Source organism: Platalea leucorodia (genome assembly GCF_965183815.1).
Source record: "Platalea leucorodia genome assembly, chromosome: 7".
NCBI lineage: Eukaryota > Metazoa > Chordata > Aves > Pelecaniformes > Threskiornithidae > Platalea > Platalea leucorodia.
The window spans coordinates 60332080-60347107 of NC_138829.1; the positions used below are offsets into that span (position 1 = coordinate 60332080).

General features: G+C 37.2%; 1 protein-coding gene across 1 annotated transcript in view; it reads right to left on the reverse strand.

The window, feature by feature from the left end:
* STK33 (serine/threonine kinase 33) overlaps positions 1 to 14612 on the reverse strand; it is a gene marked incomplete at its 3' end in the record, with an annotated part of 29897 nt that extends 15285 nt beyond the window's left edge. The window contains 7 exon segments of the mRNA XM_082317300.1: positions 1191 to 1270; positions 2451 to 2526; positions 8965 to 9049; positions 12058 to 12140; positions 13160 to 13186; positions 13189 to 13297; positions 14517 to 14612. Coding sequence (XP_082173426.1) covers positions 1191 to 1270; positions 2451 to 2526; positions 8965 to 9049; positions 12058 to 12140; positions 13160 to 13186; positions 13189 to 13297; positions 14517 to 14534 — 478 coding nt within the window. The 5' untranslated portion in view covers positions 14535 to 14612.
* Positions 14613 to 15028: the final 416 nt, after the last annotated feature.

Below are 15028 nucleotides of genomic sequence, written 5' to 3' on the forward strand. Positions count from 1 at the left end.
AAGCGTATCACATGGAACCTTGAAAATCTGTGAAGAAATTTTCTGTGCCTTTAGAAAGGAGCAAAAAGTACCACATTTTCTTAACAGGTTTCTTATTGCTGCAATGCAGGAAGTAATTTATCAGGCATCCTAGACTTCTTTAGTTGCACAAAGCTTTTTGAGAACTATTGCAGGGGCCAGAGTCTCTGAGCACACTTGGAAGAATGAGGAAGAAATCCAACAGCATAGATGGCACAGGAAAAAGAAGCCCCCGACCCTTTCCTATTAGAGAGCAGCATATGGGCCGTACTCTCGGAGTGTGACGGGCAGCAGGACTCCTGCTAGTCTGCTCTTTCAATATGCTGCCATACTTTTGTATTTTAATGGATTTTTCTTTTTGCTGGTTACTATTGTGTATGCTTCTATTAGTATATGTTAAAATAGAAATGAAATGGAAAGTATAAAGTACCCCTCAGTTTAAATTACATATAAAAATCCATCACGCTGGCATTGCCCCGTTATGCAGAGGCAGCCCTGCGCATTAACATTCATGAAAACAGAGTTCATGAGTCACCTCGGGGCTTGTGCTCCCCATATAGGTAGAGACTGAGCCTGTCGTGGCAATAATACCCTTGGTACCAAGATGGAGCATGCCATCTGCACTGCAAAAAGAGCTCTGGCAGCTAGCGAATTACCGGGGAGGCATTAGCTGTAGCCTGGAAGGGTCAAAGTTGTGACTGTGGCAATAATGGCTCTAACAGTATCTTTAAGCCCATTAAAGGAGCACCAGGAGCACAAGCTATTATTCAGGGTGGGAAGAAAAGTAATTTGCAAAAACAGAATTAAAATCAGAAGATGATCTTATGGCTTTTGTATTACTATTTTCAAATTAAGCAATAAAAAGGAGTGTGAATTGTATTCTATTAATTCATACACAGTATTTTCATTCTTGTGTAGTCAACACAACAAGGGGTGAATTAATGCTACTTTGTTCTGACACTGTTGTGATTACAAAATGCTAATTTTAAAAAATATTTATATTGCTAATTAAGGAAGACGGTCAGAAGTTCTAAGCTCCGGCTGCAATCAACACAGTTCACTGCTCTGAATTTTACAAGTTCTGAGCTGTGAATTGTGCTGATTGCAGGCACTGCTCTGGATTCTTATTAGCCAGTCAAACCATCCAATTTCCACCAACCATTTTATAATACCTTCTATTGTATTACGTTGTGCAAATCCTACCACCGTGATGCAAACATTAATATCATGAAGTACAACAATAAAACTCATTCTGTATCAGCATAAAAAGTACACATGGATTTTAGAAATAAAAAAAAATAATAAAGGCAATAAAACTACGAACACTTCATCATGCTGCCACAAGAAGAAAAGTGAGCTAATCGTATAGAAAAGAAACTGAGGAACCAAAACCAAGTGGAAAGAAAAAAACAAAGAAAATCCAGAAACGATGAGGTTATGAAACTGTGTGCCTGTGTCTACATGCTCATGTACAAAGTCTTAAGTTATTAAAGAACTCAGCTGTATGCAACAAAAGTAAAACAATCACAGGACAGAAATAATAACAACAAATGAAAGGCCAAGTGGTGATGTTCTAAAACATTGGCATTAAAGCATCGTCTGGGGGCAACCGAGAGAAGAAAAAGACTGAAAGTGGGGAAAAAAACATGCAAATACATAATGAAAGAAAAAAAGTCACTGCATACAATGTGACATTTTAGTTGTGTCATATGAATGGTAATTTATGTACTTTGCTACAATTTATTTTTAATTACTGGGGTATGTTTTTATATCATTTAGCTAGTACAGGCAGGATAAGATTTTTCAGAGAGGAATTATTATTTTGTAACTAAGGCAAATGTTATAAATGACAAAAAAATTCAATAAAAATATGCATGTACTCTTACAAACGTAAAATTTCATTTCTTCCTCTAATAACAGCAGACTAATAAATTTTCAAAGGACACAGATGATAACCTGTACAGGGAGAGCTGGCAGCCTTCAAACATCTCAGTTACAGAGTTACCACAGGCAGAGGTGAAGAAAAGCCCTTACCCTGATTGCACGGTTTGTGCCATCCATTTGAGGATTTGACCAATAATCTGTAAGGCAATAACTTAGTTCTCATATATAGATCCAGCCAACATATGAAAAAGAGAGGCCTAAACTCTCAGTTTAGTTTTACGGTGTTTCACTGCAATATTCTGTAATATTCTGTTATTTCAGGATTATAAAGTGGTTAATAAATCAAATACTCAATTTTTAACACTGAACTGTACCTTCTACTTCATTTTGCATAGAAATTTGTAATGTTTACATACAAGCAATTATAAGAGTTCAGTCTTTTGCGAAGATTTAACACACAGGTTTATTTTTTATTTCAGTGCAAAATTGTAAGTACTTGTATTATAAATGGGCCTGTACATTTTATATTACTTTTACAAGCTACTTACAGCATGTACATAATGACACCTATGCTCCAAATGTCACACTGTTGGCTGTAGTCATAGGGAGTGATAACTTCAGGAGCTGCCAACCAAGCAGAAAAAATAATATTAATAATACAAAAAAAACCCCAAAAAACTTCTAAATGCTTAAACACAAAGCATGAAGAATGTGCTGATGTGGTATAATTTGTTCCCATATGTAAAGAGGAACCAACAGCAGATGTTTAAATCAATAATGTACAGACCTTAACAATTCATGCTGATGTGTCCTCACTTTCACCATTTAGCTGTTAAGGGGGTGGTGACATTGTGACATTAGCTGTATGATTAAACTTAGTATTCTTTTTCCCCACAATAAGTTATTAAAGCAGTATTCATAGCACACTGACTTGAAGTACTGCAAGACACCATACAAACTTTTCTTTTTCTCCCACATGTAAGTGTAGTGCATAAGAACATAGGGTTTTTGCAAAACACGAGAGCCTCTGTTTGCACGTATTAGCTTGAATACATCATAAGATGAACAAAATCGATGCCAAAATACTCTAAAATAAAAATTTTCAAACCTATTTATTTATACCCTAGATAAAAAAAAAATCACAAATTATAATCTTTATATCACTTTATTTCACTTTATATTGTTTCAGTCACATGTCAAAAAGATGCTGCTTTGGGGCCATCTTAGTAATATTTTATCTACTGTATCATGGGAGATATGGTTGTGAGTTCACAGCAAAATCTGTGGTCTTCGCTTCCAGAATCAATGGAGATGACATACTTAGCCCCAGTAAGGAGCACAAGATAAAAAACTTCACACAATAGAGGAGGGGATTGACAGAGACTATTTTATTTGGTGGTATCCAGCCAAATTAAAAAGCTTGTTTAACTATCATCTCAGTTTTTCATGTTTTAGGTAGGTACCAACCATCAGATATGTAATTGTTATGTCAAGGAACTTAAAATGGTTAACTTAATGGTTTGATAATACCACAGCTGGTAAAACAAGACTGTAAAGGAGATTCTTACCATTAATATTGCCAAACTGGCCAAAACCTACAGTATCATCTCATTTTTAATTGATTGTTTTGAGAACATTTTAAAATAGCAGTAATTCATGCTATTAACATCCTGGGAAAACTTACAAACTTAAATAAGTTTATACCCTTATATCCATATCTTACAGAAAATAAAATGACTAAATCAGGAAAGTGCTATTATTTATAATTTTTTTTTTTTTTTTTTTTTATTAATAAACCAGTCTGGTTAAATCGTGAATTTCCACAAGTCTCACACACAAGAAGGGAGCATACAAAAGACGGAAATAAGAACAAAAGGAAAACATAAGCATAGAGGGGCAAAATCAGAAAGGAAAAATGAGGAGCAACTAACAAGGGACATAAAATGAAATAATCTATAAGTATATGAGTAGTAGGAAGACAATGAATAAAGAGGCTGGTATTGTATTCAACCAAGAATGCAATTGATAGATGATGCTCAGAAGGCAAATGCATTTAATGTCTTCTTGCATCAATCTTAACCAAAATGTCAACTGCAAGCAGTGGATAGCACAATCAATATCAATGACAAAGGGGCAAGACCTCAGTTTTTTACAGGGAAGCAAAAGGTTAGCAAGTACTTCGGTTGGAAATTTTAAAATCAGCCGTAACCGATAAAATTCATTCTAGTGTACTTTAAAAACTGACAAGACTTTTCAGAGCTATTAGTGGTTCAGGAACTATTAGTGGAAGGCAGGTGAAATACCTGAAAACTGAAAAAGGCAATCATGGTATCTATCTGTAAGAGGGTGGAAAAGCTGGCATCAAAGAATTACAGATGCATCCCATTAATTTTAATTCCCAGGAAAATACTGGAAATAATAAGCACCCAGAAGAAAACAACGAGGTAAGTAGCAGCCATTATGGACCTGTCAGGAACAAATCTCCAGGTAGCAGAGGCTGACAGGCTTCGGGGTTAGAGGAGGAACACTAAATATCACGTAGCTCTATTTTAGTAAGGCTTTTGATACTCTTTCATGTAACTTTTTTCATAATACTGTCTACATTAAAATATCACAGGAACAATTCACACATGCTTATAAAAAGCACTTCTCAGAAAGTAGTTGTAACTTGTTCATTGTCCAAGCGGAAGGCTGCATCAGGGGATGTTTTGTAGGTGTCTGTCCTAGGCATGATACCATTATAATTGATGACCTGGATGATCCAAGAGAGAATACACGTATTAAATCTGAAGACAACATCGAGCCAGGAATGACTGTAAGTATATTGAAAGACAAGCTCAGAATGCAAACACAAGGAGAAGAGCTGGTCAGGCAGCAGCTCAAGGACTGTTGTGAATCACAAGCTGAACACGAATTAACAATTCCAGCATCACCAGACAGTGCCTCTGCCAGGCAGGATTAGCATAAAGCAGACACTTTGGTACAAAACCTCGTTGTGCACCCCTGCCCTTTCTGAGGGGGCCAAGGCCACCACTCCTCCCCTTGTCTGGGTTAGAAGCCTATTTAAATATGCCAGGTGAAAAACAGGCCAATGGCCTGATTCCCAGCACTTACCTCTTGTTCTTTTATGTGGACTTGAGAGTCCTTAAATAAATTACAAAAAGACAGTCGTCACCTGTGTTTTATAGGCAAGCCTAAGGTCTGCAGTACACACAAAACAATCCTTCCACTCAGCCCAGCACTGGTGAGGCTTCAACTAGATATTGTGCCAAGTCTGGGATACTCCCAATTTGGGATTTATGTTAAAATAACATAATAGGGACTAAATGGAGCATGGTGAGTCAATCACAATGATCAGAAATGCAAGACAGGACTGAGAAAATTCATCCTGTTCAGTCTAAAGAACAAGAGACCAAGGGAGAAGCGTTATATCGGATTGCTGAAAATAGGAAGGCGGCTACTTGTTCTTCATACCCCTGATGGATAGGGCAAGGAATAATAGTCTGAAAATATGAAGTGCAGTTCCACCCTTTTCATTAGCCCCACGCATAGGCTCCCATCACCTCCCTTAGGTCAGCTCTAGCAATTATGTGGCTGCAGGTGAGTTAACTGAAAATTTATAATGAAAAAAGTGATTAGATCATGGCCTGTAGGTATAAGTTTAAGCTGATTGTCAAACTGAAGGTTCAGGGCAGACAGGAGGAAAAATTTCTAGGAGAATAATGAAGCATCAGAATAGTGTGCCTGGGAAGATTATGGAGTCTCCATTACTGGAGGTCTTTAAGTACACTTTGCACAAATATTCATCAGAAATGACTTAAGTATAGCTGCTTCTTTCTTTGGACAGAGGAATAAATCAAATGACTCGAGGTCCCTTCCAGTGTTGAGACTCTATGTTTCTGTCATGATTAGGAAATCAGAAAGTAATTTCATCCCATGCAACCCCCTCACTTAAAGAAGTATTTAATACTACAAGTATTTCATCAATCAAAATGTCAGAAGGACTAATTATCTTCCTCCAAAAAGGATTTCTTTTTTGCTTCAGTATATTATAAGCAAGCTGTGAAATGCATTGCTGGTATATACCATTAAGGAAAAGAACTCCACAGAATCAAAAAAAAGAATGCTATATCGGATAATGAAGTGAAGTATATTATAGCATGCAGTATAAATCAGAAAGGGGTACAAATCTTTATATTACGGAATGCAAAGCATTTATTGCCTAAATATGCAAAGAAAAAACCCTGAAAAGGATGCCCTTTGGACAGGCGATGTCATAATTACCTGCTTTCGTGGTTTCTTTCAGCTTCCATTTCAACATCAAATAATAAACAGTGTGTTATACACTGGGATAGACACATTGTTTGGATGGAAATTTTCTATGAAAAAACTGGTTTAGAATTTAATCCCATTGTTTAGCTGGAGATTCCCAAAAGTTTCTGCAGCACATCAGAAGTTACAAATTAGCTTTACGTAACCAGAGTGAGGTACTATGATTCAGGTAGCGCTGTTGGCTTCAAAAACACCCAGCAACAGAGAAAAAGCTGACCTTGTAACAACAGAATATGTTCCTTGCACTGAACTTAACTTAGCAATAATATAAGGCAGACTGAAGCAGTTTGAAGACAATGTAGCATGGAAATGCAAAGTGAGTGTTGTCTGCATGGAGGGCATGATAGAGCTCATGAGGAAATAAGAGAATTAGTTCTGCATATCATCTAAGAGATTGTAATGAGTACCTGATGGGCTAGGGGAGCAGAGAGGAAAAGAAAAAAAACCCAAAACCAGCAGAAAAGTGCCTGACAATAAACAGTACAGCATCATCAAGGAATATCGTCAGACAAGAACCCAGACTCCTCTACAGCGACATCTAATATCTGACCAAAATCTTCCTTAACTGCTACCTTCCTTTGTTGTAGTAGACATAGAGTTACTTTCATGCAGCCTGTAAGTATTGATTAGAAAGTGACTCCCTGCATGACACAGCATGTCACTGCTTGCACTCTGAAGAGGTACAATCAGCTGGAACAGCTGTTTGTCCTCACTGTAGGGACCCGCTTGCTTGTCTCCTTTAGGCACTGGATAGTGAGTGGAGTGAGAGCACCCCCTCAACCAGCCAACCCAAGGGGTGATTGGCAGCAGCCCTCAGCTGGTGTTCAACAGTTGTACCTCTTTTCCCATGAGTAGTTGAGAATTATGGAGTTCTTCCATCTCTCTTATGCAGAAGGGAGGTTGAAAAGAATTAGTTACGTCGCATTAAAACCATCTCTTTGAATCTCTGATTACCTCTGACCACCAATCGCACATTTGCAAAAACCACACGCACTTGATTTCAGATTCTTTGGTCAGTAATGTCTCCTGTCAACTTTGTCTAGGCTTTAAGTATCCGTGAACCTTCCAAGGTGGGCTTAAAGGATGGCACAACCTTAGATACTATTCAAGGTCTTAACCAATGAAGAATTTCAGAGATTTTGAGCTTCCAGAATAGCAAGAGAAAGAAGGAACATGTGCAGACAAACATACCTCAGAACTGATTTAAAATAAATCATTGCTTGTTTTCTTCAGAGCCCCATTTATCTCCACTCCAGTTCACTGAACCAGTAGAGGCAGATGAGAAAGCCCATGACTATTAAAAGAAACCTTATCAAAAAAGCACTACTCGTCACCTGTCCCTGAAAAGGGGATGTAAAGAACCTATGCAGCTGTTCTGCTTACCTACCAGAAATATATGCCTCAAAAGACCTGTGAAGGCTGACTGAATAACAGCACAATGAAATACAATCATTTCCAAGAGATCTTAGGTCATCCCTAATGTTGTCTGATAGAGGTAGCATCCAAATGAAAATGGTGATTCCATACCCTTTCAACAAAAGCTACAAATAGCTGAAGGGATGGCATTTTTCTGTAGGACAAAATCTGAGCTTGCAAGGCATGTACCTTAGCTCCTTTCCTTAGAGCAGAACTCAAAAAAGGAAAATGAACCGTAATTGAAATTCAGAATATACAAACTTGAGTTGAAATCTGGGTATTGCTCTGTCTGTAGCCAACAGTGAAAGATAACTCTGCCAAATGAGCCCAAACCCATTTCAAGAAGTTGGGGGAAGGGGAGAAAAAAACCTATGCAGCTCTTGGGTCAAGGATGGTTCTATCATTCCCTTCAGAAAAACCTTAGAAGCTCAGAAGACGCGCGCTGCCTGGCTGGAGGTAGAGGCTGGAGGTACAAGGCCTCTGTGGAAACTGGCTACCATCAGCACAGGAAGAGTTGAGAGAGCTGACCCTTGCAGATCTCACAGCCAGTCTACATATTTTTAACAATAAGTGTTGACTCTTCAGATGAATAAAGACAACAAAGGGTCACTCCTACTAGACACCACTAGCCAAAAGAAACTGAAAGGCATGTAGGGTGGAGAGCATATGGACAAGCCACATAAATTCACTATTTTTTTCGTATATATAACAAGTAGTAAGCATGTTTAAAACACCAGCAAGTATCAGGATTTTGCCAGCTGCCTTGCCCTGATACCAGTTGATACCTGTTGCAACCTATCCCCTCCAGATCCTCAGGAGAAGGCCTGATCTCTGACAGACCAGAGAGAGAGAAAGAGAGAGACAGTGTGAGCGGTCTGCCAAGGATCCAACAGTTGCACCAAATTGCGAACAAACACAGTGTTAATCTGTGTAATTCGCTGCTACATAGAACATATAGCTTAGTAAAATGGACACATCAGAAACAGATACTATGAATGTTTATATAATGCAAAATGCATATGAAATGTAAATTCTTATGATGGACAATTTATTCCACAGCAGCTGCATAAGATCTGATGAGCCTCACTAAAAGGTTGTTACCAGTTATAGCTCCACCTTTCTCTGAAACTGATGCTTTGGGTCTCAGAGATAATTGTATGAGGTTAGACATACAGGCAGTTTAAGCTAGTATGACAATTCCTGTGAGAAAATAAAAGACAAAAAAGAAGGGGCTTAGAGATCATATGACTCTTTGTGATCTGGAAGGAATCCAGCAAGTTGTAGCTCTTAAAAATAACGAAGCACTGAACTTACCCACGTATATAGGAGTCCCACAGATAGGCTGAAACATGCTTTCACCACCACCAGTCTGTTGTACAGCTAAACCAAAGTCAGCCTCCTAGCAGAAAAAAAAATACAGTATTAAAGCTAGCAATAAAGATGGACTTTTTACTGCTTTTGTTGAGTGCAGAACTTACTGTTTGTAGTCAAAATGCTGAAGTCAGAGAAAAACCATTAAAAATTAGACTTTCATATAACGATCTTCAGTCTCTTTCTCCCCTATTCTTCCATAAAGATAAGCAAGTTCGTGCCAAACATCACTACTGTTTGTCCTGTAATTACTTTGCCGGGCAATTTGTTCCACTGTCTAAGTGGTTTTTTAATGTAACAGTTTTTTCCTTGACATTCAAGCTCATATAAAACTAAGTATCCTCCAAGGACACAGGCCAAATCCCTGCTGGCCGCTTTACCTTCTCTGTGAATAAAGCAGGTTGGAAAGCCCAACTACAGCAGACTGATGGTGGAGATGCTACATTGCTGTGGGCAAGGAGGGACAGAGACAGAAGTTAGAAGGTCAAGATAAATAAAACCAAGTTGCTGATAAATTGGAGTGCTGCTTGTTAATAACCTAAATGAAAACCTAAACTGTCAGATGAACATGGATTGCATTCTGCCTCCTCGCCACTTTAAGCACCCTGTATTTGAGATATCAGTGAAATGAAAGTGAAATGAAATGGGGCCAAATTATGGTTGCCTCTTAAAGTTACCTGTAAGGAGACAAAGCTGAAAGTCTTTTGTCTTTCAAATAATTGTCATGCCATAAGCAGGACAATATCAAAGCCCTGGAAGCGATAAAAGTTGACTTAAAATATTAGAGTCATGCTGTACACTGTGATGAAATAAGTGAGGTTTGGTCACAATTTTAGTATTTCGGCATTCCAGGATATTACAATTCAGGCACTGTACCTTTTTTGTTAACAGGGAAAGTACCCTGTAGTACCTCTCTAGTACTACAGGAGGTACCTCTCTAGTACCTCCTTGCAGGCATTTTGCGTGTCCTAAATGGGCTGTCATTACCTAAACTCACTTCCTTCTTCCCTTTCCCATGGGACAAAACTGTGAGGAGCTGTGATATTCAAAATGAGAGGTTTCCTCAGAACACTCACAACATCTTCCATACAGGTATAACACTCCACATACCCACAAACAGCAAACTGGAAACCTGATTGTTTCCTTTCAGAGAGTCACCTTTCTTTATAAAAAATTACTTAAACTCTGCCTTTTTTGCTGCAAAAACTGGAAGCAGTTAGGACCTGCCCCTTGGGCTTTGACTTCATCCCTCACGTGGGAAAGCATTTCAAAGGGTGCAAAGAAATGCTGATTTTAATTGTTTTTGATAGATGGGGTTTTATCCTGATAGTAAAACCTTATTCAGGTGTAATATTTATGTGGAGAAGCCAATTTCTTCAGCATATTTTTACAATCTTTATCTCCAAGTCTGAGAGACAATACATATATCTGAAGTTGTCAGTATGTCTGAGTTTGGGAAGGAATGTCCTGATACCTACAGGTGGCTTGAAACTGAAGATCTATCTATACTTATAAACAAAACTTAATCTAAACCACATGCCCTTTTGCACTTGTGCCATGTAGTAGTGTATCATATGGAAGAATCTCTGTTCTTTCACCAGGAGGAACCTGTGTCCAGATCTCTCCCATAATTCTCCCTGCATCTCCTGCCCCAAACCATAAAGTCATAAAGATTAGAGAAAACTATTTCTCACAGCCAACACCAGGAGCCTCACGTTTAACATCAGTTGCCTCGAGCCTGAAAACTCTGGAGCAGATAAATGTTGTTCTTAGCTGTTTATCTGTTTCACGCTGTGTGATGGACCTCCCCCTTTCCTGTAGCCACTTTTACTGCTAGTAGCCATACCAGCTTTGGGGTTTGCTTCCTTCGTTTCCGCTTCTTCCATTAAAGTTTTCAGGAGTTATTCTCCTCTAAAATCAGGAGAACAAGAAAAACAGGGAAAGATCTGTTCTGATTCACAGGATGGAGGACAGGAAAGACGTTTTCACCTTGAAGGAGAGGTGACAGAGTGTGATAGTTGCTGTTCCAAATGGATATATAAAGCAAGGCTGTGAAACAAGAATAGCTGGCCATGATGGTTTCCACTTACGGAAGTGGTGAACTGACTACAAGGATGGAAAGCTGGTTGGCAAACCAGGAGATTTATATCAATATCTTACCTACCTCTAGCATTTGCAGGAAGATACAAACTGTCCCAAACTGAAGGATATAGGGAAATCCAAAATTATGCTTATTAAAAACAGTATAATATTATATAAAAATACATAGGCCCTAAGAAACATAGCAAACAGAGTTCTGCACCCTGGATTTCTCCCACCATGAATTACCGAGTTGTCCACACTCTTCAGTGCCTGAAACGCTTCTCAACATGGACTTTTCTACACAAGATAGTACATTCATGATCCAATAATTACATTCTACAAGGTTATTTTAGAAGATGCCTACATCTTCACAGTAACTACTACTAAAACAGCAAATCAGTGATGGATAATTAACATATGATTTATTAAGCATCAAAGACTACTTTTTTCAATAAAGAAATAAGCATATGGGACATTGTATTTAGGTAGTAAATATTTATTAATATCAAAAGAATCCTATAATATATTTGTATTTCAACCAAGGGCACAGTCTAAATAGACTTCTTTTCTAAATTACTAACAGATTTACATTAAATTGAAAATATTCCTAATTTAAAAATTAATTACATCTCACAGCACCTGCTGGCTTCCTGTAACGAATGGCTTGGGACTATGCTAATGTAGATCTAGATGAACAAGGTATGGTTACTTCAAGGAATTTTTTTTTTAATTGACCTAGAAATATACTTATCATTAAAAAAAAAAAAAAAAAAAAAAAAAAAAAAAGCCTTTTTCAGCAGTGACACTTAGCTTCCAAAATGATTTTTTTCCCTAGTAACACCATTTAGTGGCTCATTTCAAAAGCTGCTAATAGGTATCAAAGTCAGGGCTCTCAGTAATACCTGGATATTAAAACCAGTTCTTGAAGCAGAACTACTACAATTGTCATCTTACCTTTAATTTCATTTCATTTGCTTCATCGATGTCACTGCTTTTAACTAAAATGTTTTCCAGTTTTAGATCTCTGTGAACAATATCTGCCAAGAAAGGCTAAGAAATAAAATGTTATCAGTTGCAGTGAAGATATTCTGACAGAAATGTTTTAAACTTTCAGCTCAGTAATTTCTTTGAGCAATTCCAGTGCATTTTACTCTGAACTACTGGAAGCCTAACCAAAAGCATCTTTCCCATTTCATCCAGTCATATAAGTATTACAGATTTTCAAATCTCATTCCTCCCCACAATCGTGTAATAAAGAAAAAAGTTCATATTGGTTCAGTCTTTAATATCAGTAGATCACCTGACATCATCTAACAAAAGAGTAGGGTTTATATTGTATAATTATAAAATTTGCACATATTTTCATACCTGCAGTTCATTTTCATATCCAAAACCAGTAGAGGTTTTTGCCCTTCCAATGAGTACACAGAAGAAACAAGGCACCATTTCATAACCTTGTATATCCCAACAGAAAAAATGGTAAAAGTGAAGGATTCTTGGAAGTAGTATGCTGTAACCGAGAGATTCATAATTTCTGTATGAAAAACTCCAGAATTATCCACAATCCTACACTATCTACGGGTTCTAAATTTTTGGCTGCATAAGTTAACTCTGTTGCGGACTGTGCAGAACTGTAATGCTTCTGTGTGTGGTGGATGAAAATGCTGGTGTTTACTGAATCCTAAATTAACACGTACTGTTAAGAAGTATCAGAAACAATCCACTTCTGCTTTTTTACCTCCTGTAATAGACTATACACTTAACAACCAAACTAAGTTAATATTATAGCGCAAAGCAGTTGCAAGTTAGGAAATAATAATATATGTTATTATCCATAGCTGGTATGGAAAGAGAAATAAAATAAAAATGGTATCAGTTATTGCATCTGTAAGAAAAATAAAGTTCTAAAAAAGCGTTCATGTAGTATATTTTACTTTTTCTTTACTGGACTATATATTATGAAATGAATAGATAAAGAATAGCAATCAGTAACTGTTGTCAGATGTGTGAACACTCGAAATCAGTGAACATATGGGAGACATAGGAACTTAATTACCGTTTTTGTGAAGATATGCTGCTGCTAAGCAAGACTCTGAATGATGTGCCTTGTCTCATTTTCTGTAAAGTGTCCTTTATTACAAAGAATTTTTTTAAGTTCTCCATCCTCACACAGCTCCATTACAAGATACATCTGCTATTATTAATAAAGAGAGAATGTAATGATTTTGTTATTTCTGAGTTTGGTTTCTTGTCATGTAATAACAATATATATAATTAGTAGCAGTGCTCCAGCTGCAGTGATGACCTAGAACCCCAATGCACTTAGTGTTTTATGAACAGAAGACAAAAGACAATTGACCTGCCACAAATATCGCCAGTGCTTACTGCGACAAACTCTCAGGCTTTCAAAACACATACATTTAAAAAATGTATAAAAATACTATGATTTCAAAAGAAGGACTAAGTATGGATTTAGCGTAAGCTTCTTCCATACAATGCATCATCAATGGCTTTTACAGAAAGCCTAAGAAAGGCCCAACATTTGAAAAAATATAAAATGCAACTTTTCAGCAACTAGGAATTAAAACTATAATACATTACTCAAATGAGACTGACCAATTAAATATCCCCCCAAAAAAACCTATGCTTACAGCTAACAGCAAATATTATTTTACATGCGTTACTGCAATATTTATAATATGGTGCTGTCATTATAAAGTCCTGAGATCTTTTCTATTCAGCTCAGCAATAACACCCTTCCAACAAGTAACACCGTAAGTTAAAGACAGAATAGTAGTAATTCAACCTCAAAAATGAGATTTCCACCATTCTTTGGCTTTATAACAATTACTCAAACAGCAGACATCTATTAAAAAAATGGAACGACTGCTTATCAGCTGATGTTTCTCCTTGTTAGAAATGCTATGGACACACAAGAGGACCACTTTCCTTATAGAGCACTACAGCAAACAAGCAGAGGAAAGAAACAACCCTGTAATTTTCATGGTGACTGTATTTAATTATTGTTGCAATAGTTCTGAATGGGGGGGGGGAGGGTAAAAAAAGAAAGATATGAGAATTGGAAGAAGGAAGAAATTAAAAGCTAGGCTGTGGTAATTGTCTCTACCTATCAGAGACCAGCGAACAAAGCAGGCTTAGTCAGGTATTTCCCTTGACATAAACTGTCCTCTGTTGAACTGCTAGTTTATATTTCTGGGAACAGTGTCTTTGCAAGAATTTAGAGGAAAATAAAACATAAATATTTCCACAGTGTTTTGGTCAAGATCTGTAAGATTTGTACCAAATTACAAAATTCTTGAACAAGATATGAGTTACCATGGAACAGAGATAGTTCTTTTATTTGTTTGTTTTTCAGTCTACCAACACCAGTGCAGTGATTAATTAAATATTACCTTTGGTGTCTCAAACATATCTTGTAAGTGTATTACATGATCATAGTTCAGTCTCTTTAAGATGCTCACATTCCATTCAAGTAGCTTCAAGGCAGAACTTCCTTTCATGAAGGAATAAGAACCCTGACTTACATGGTTAGACACAAAATAATACCTGAAAAAGGAGAATAAACATCTACATCTACAGGTGAAAAGAGAAATTCTGGATCTAATATGACATCTTGGTGCTCAAACAGATATTGGGGAAAAAAAGAATAATTGGATCATAAGAAAGCAAAGAATACTTTAAAGAAAATCTATCTACATGGTATTTACTTTTTTCCTGTTAACGATCCACACCCCAAAATGTGCTTTGTAGGAATTTACCTCATTCTTTCTAGGAATACACTCCACTACTTTCCAGGAATATCCCTCTGCTTTCTAGGCATTAACTTTCACTTTTCTAGGAAATTTTCCACATGTCCATAATTTTGCCCATGATTTCTGGGAATTCCCCCTTTGCTTTATAGGAC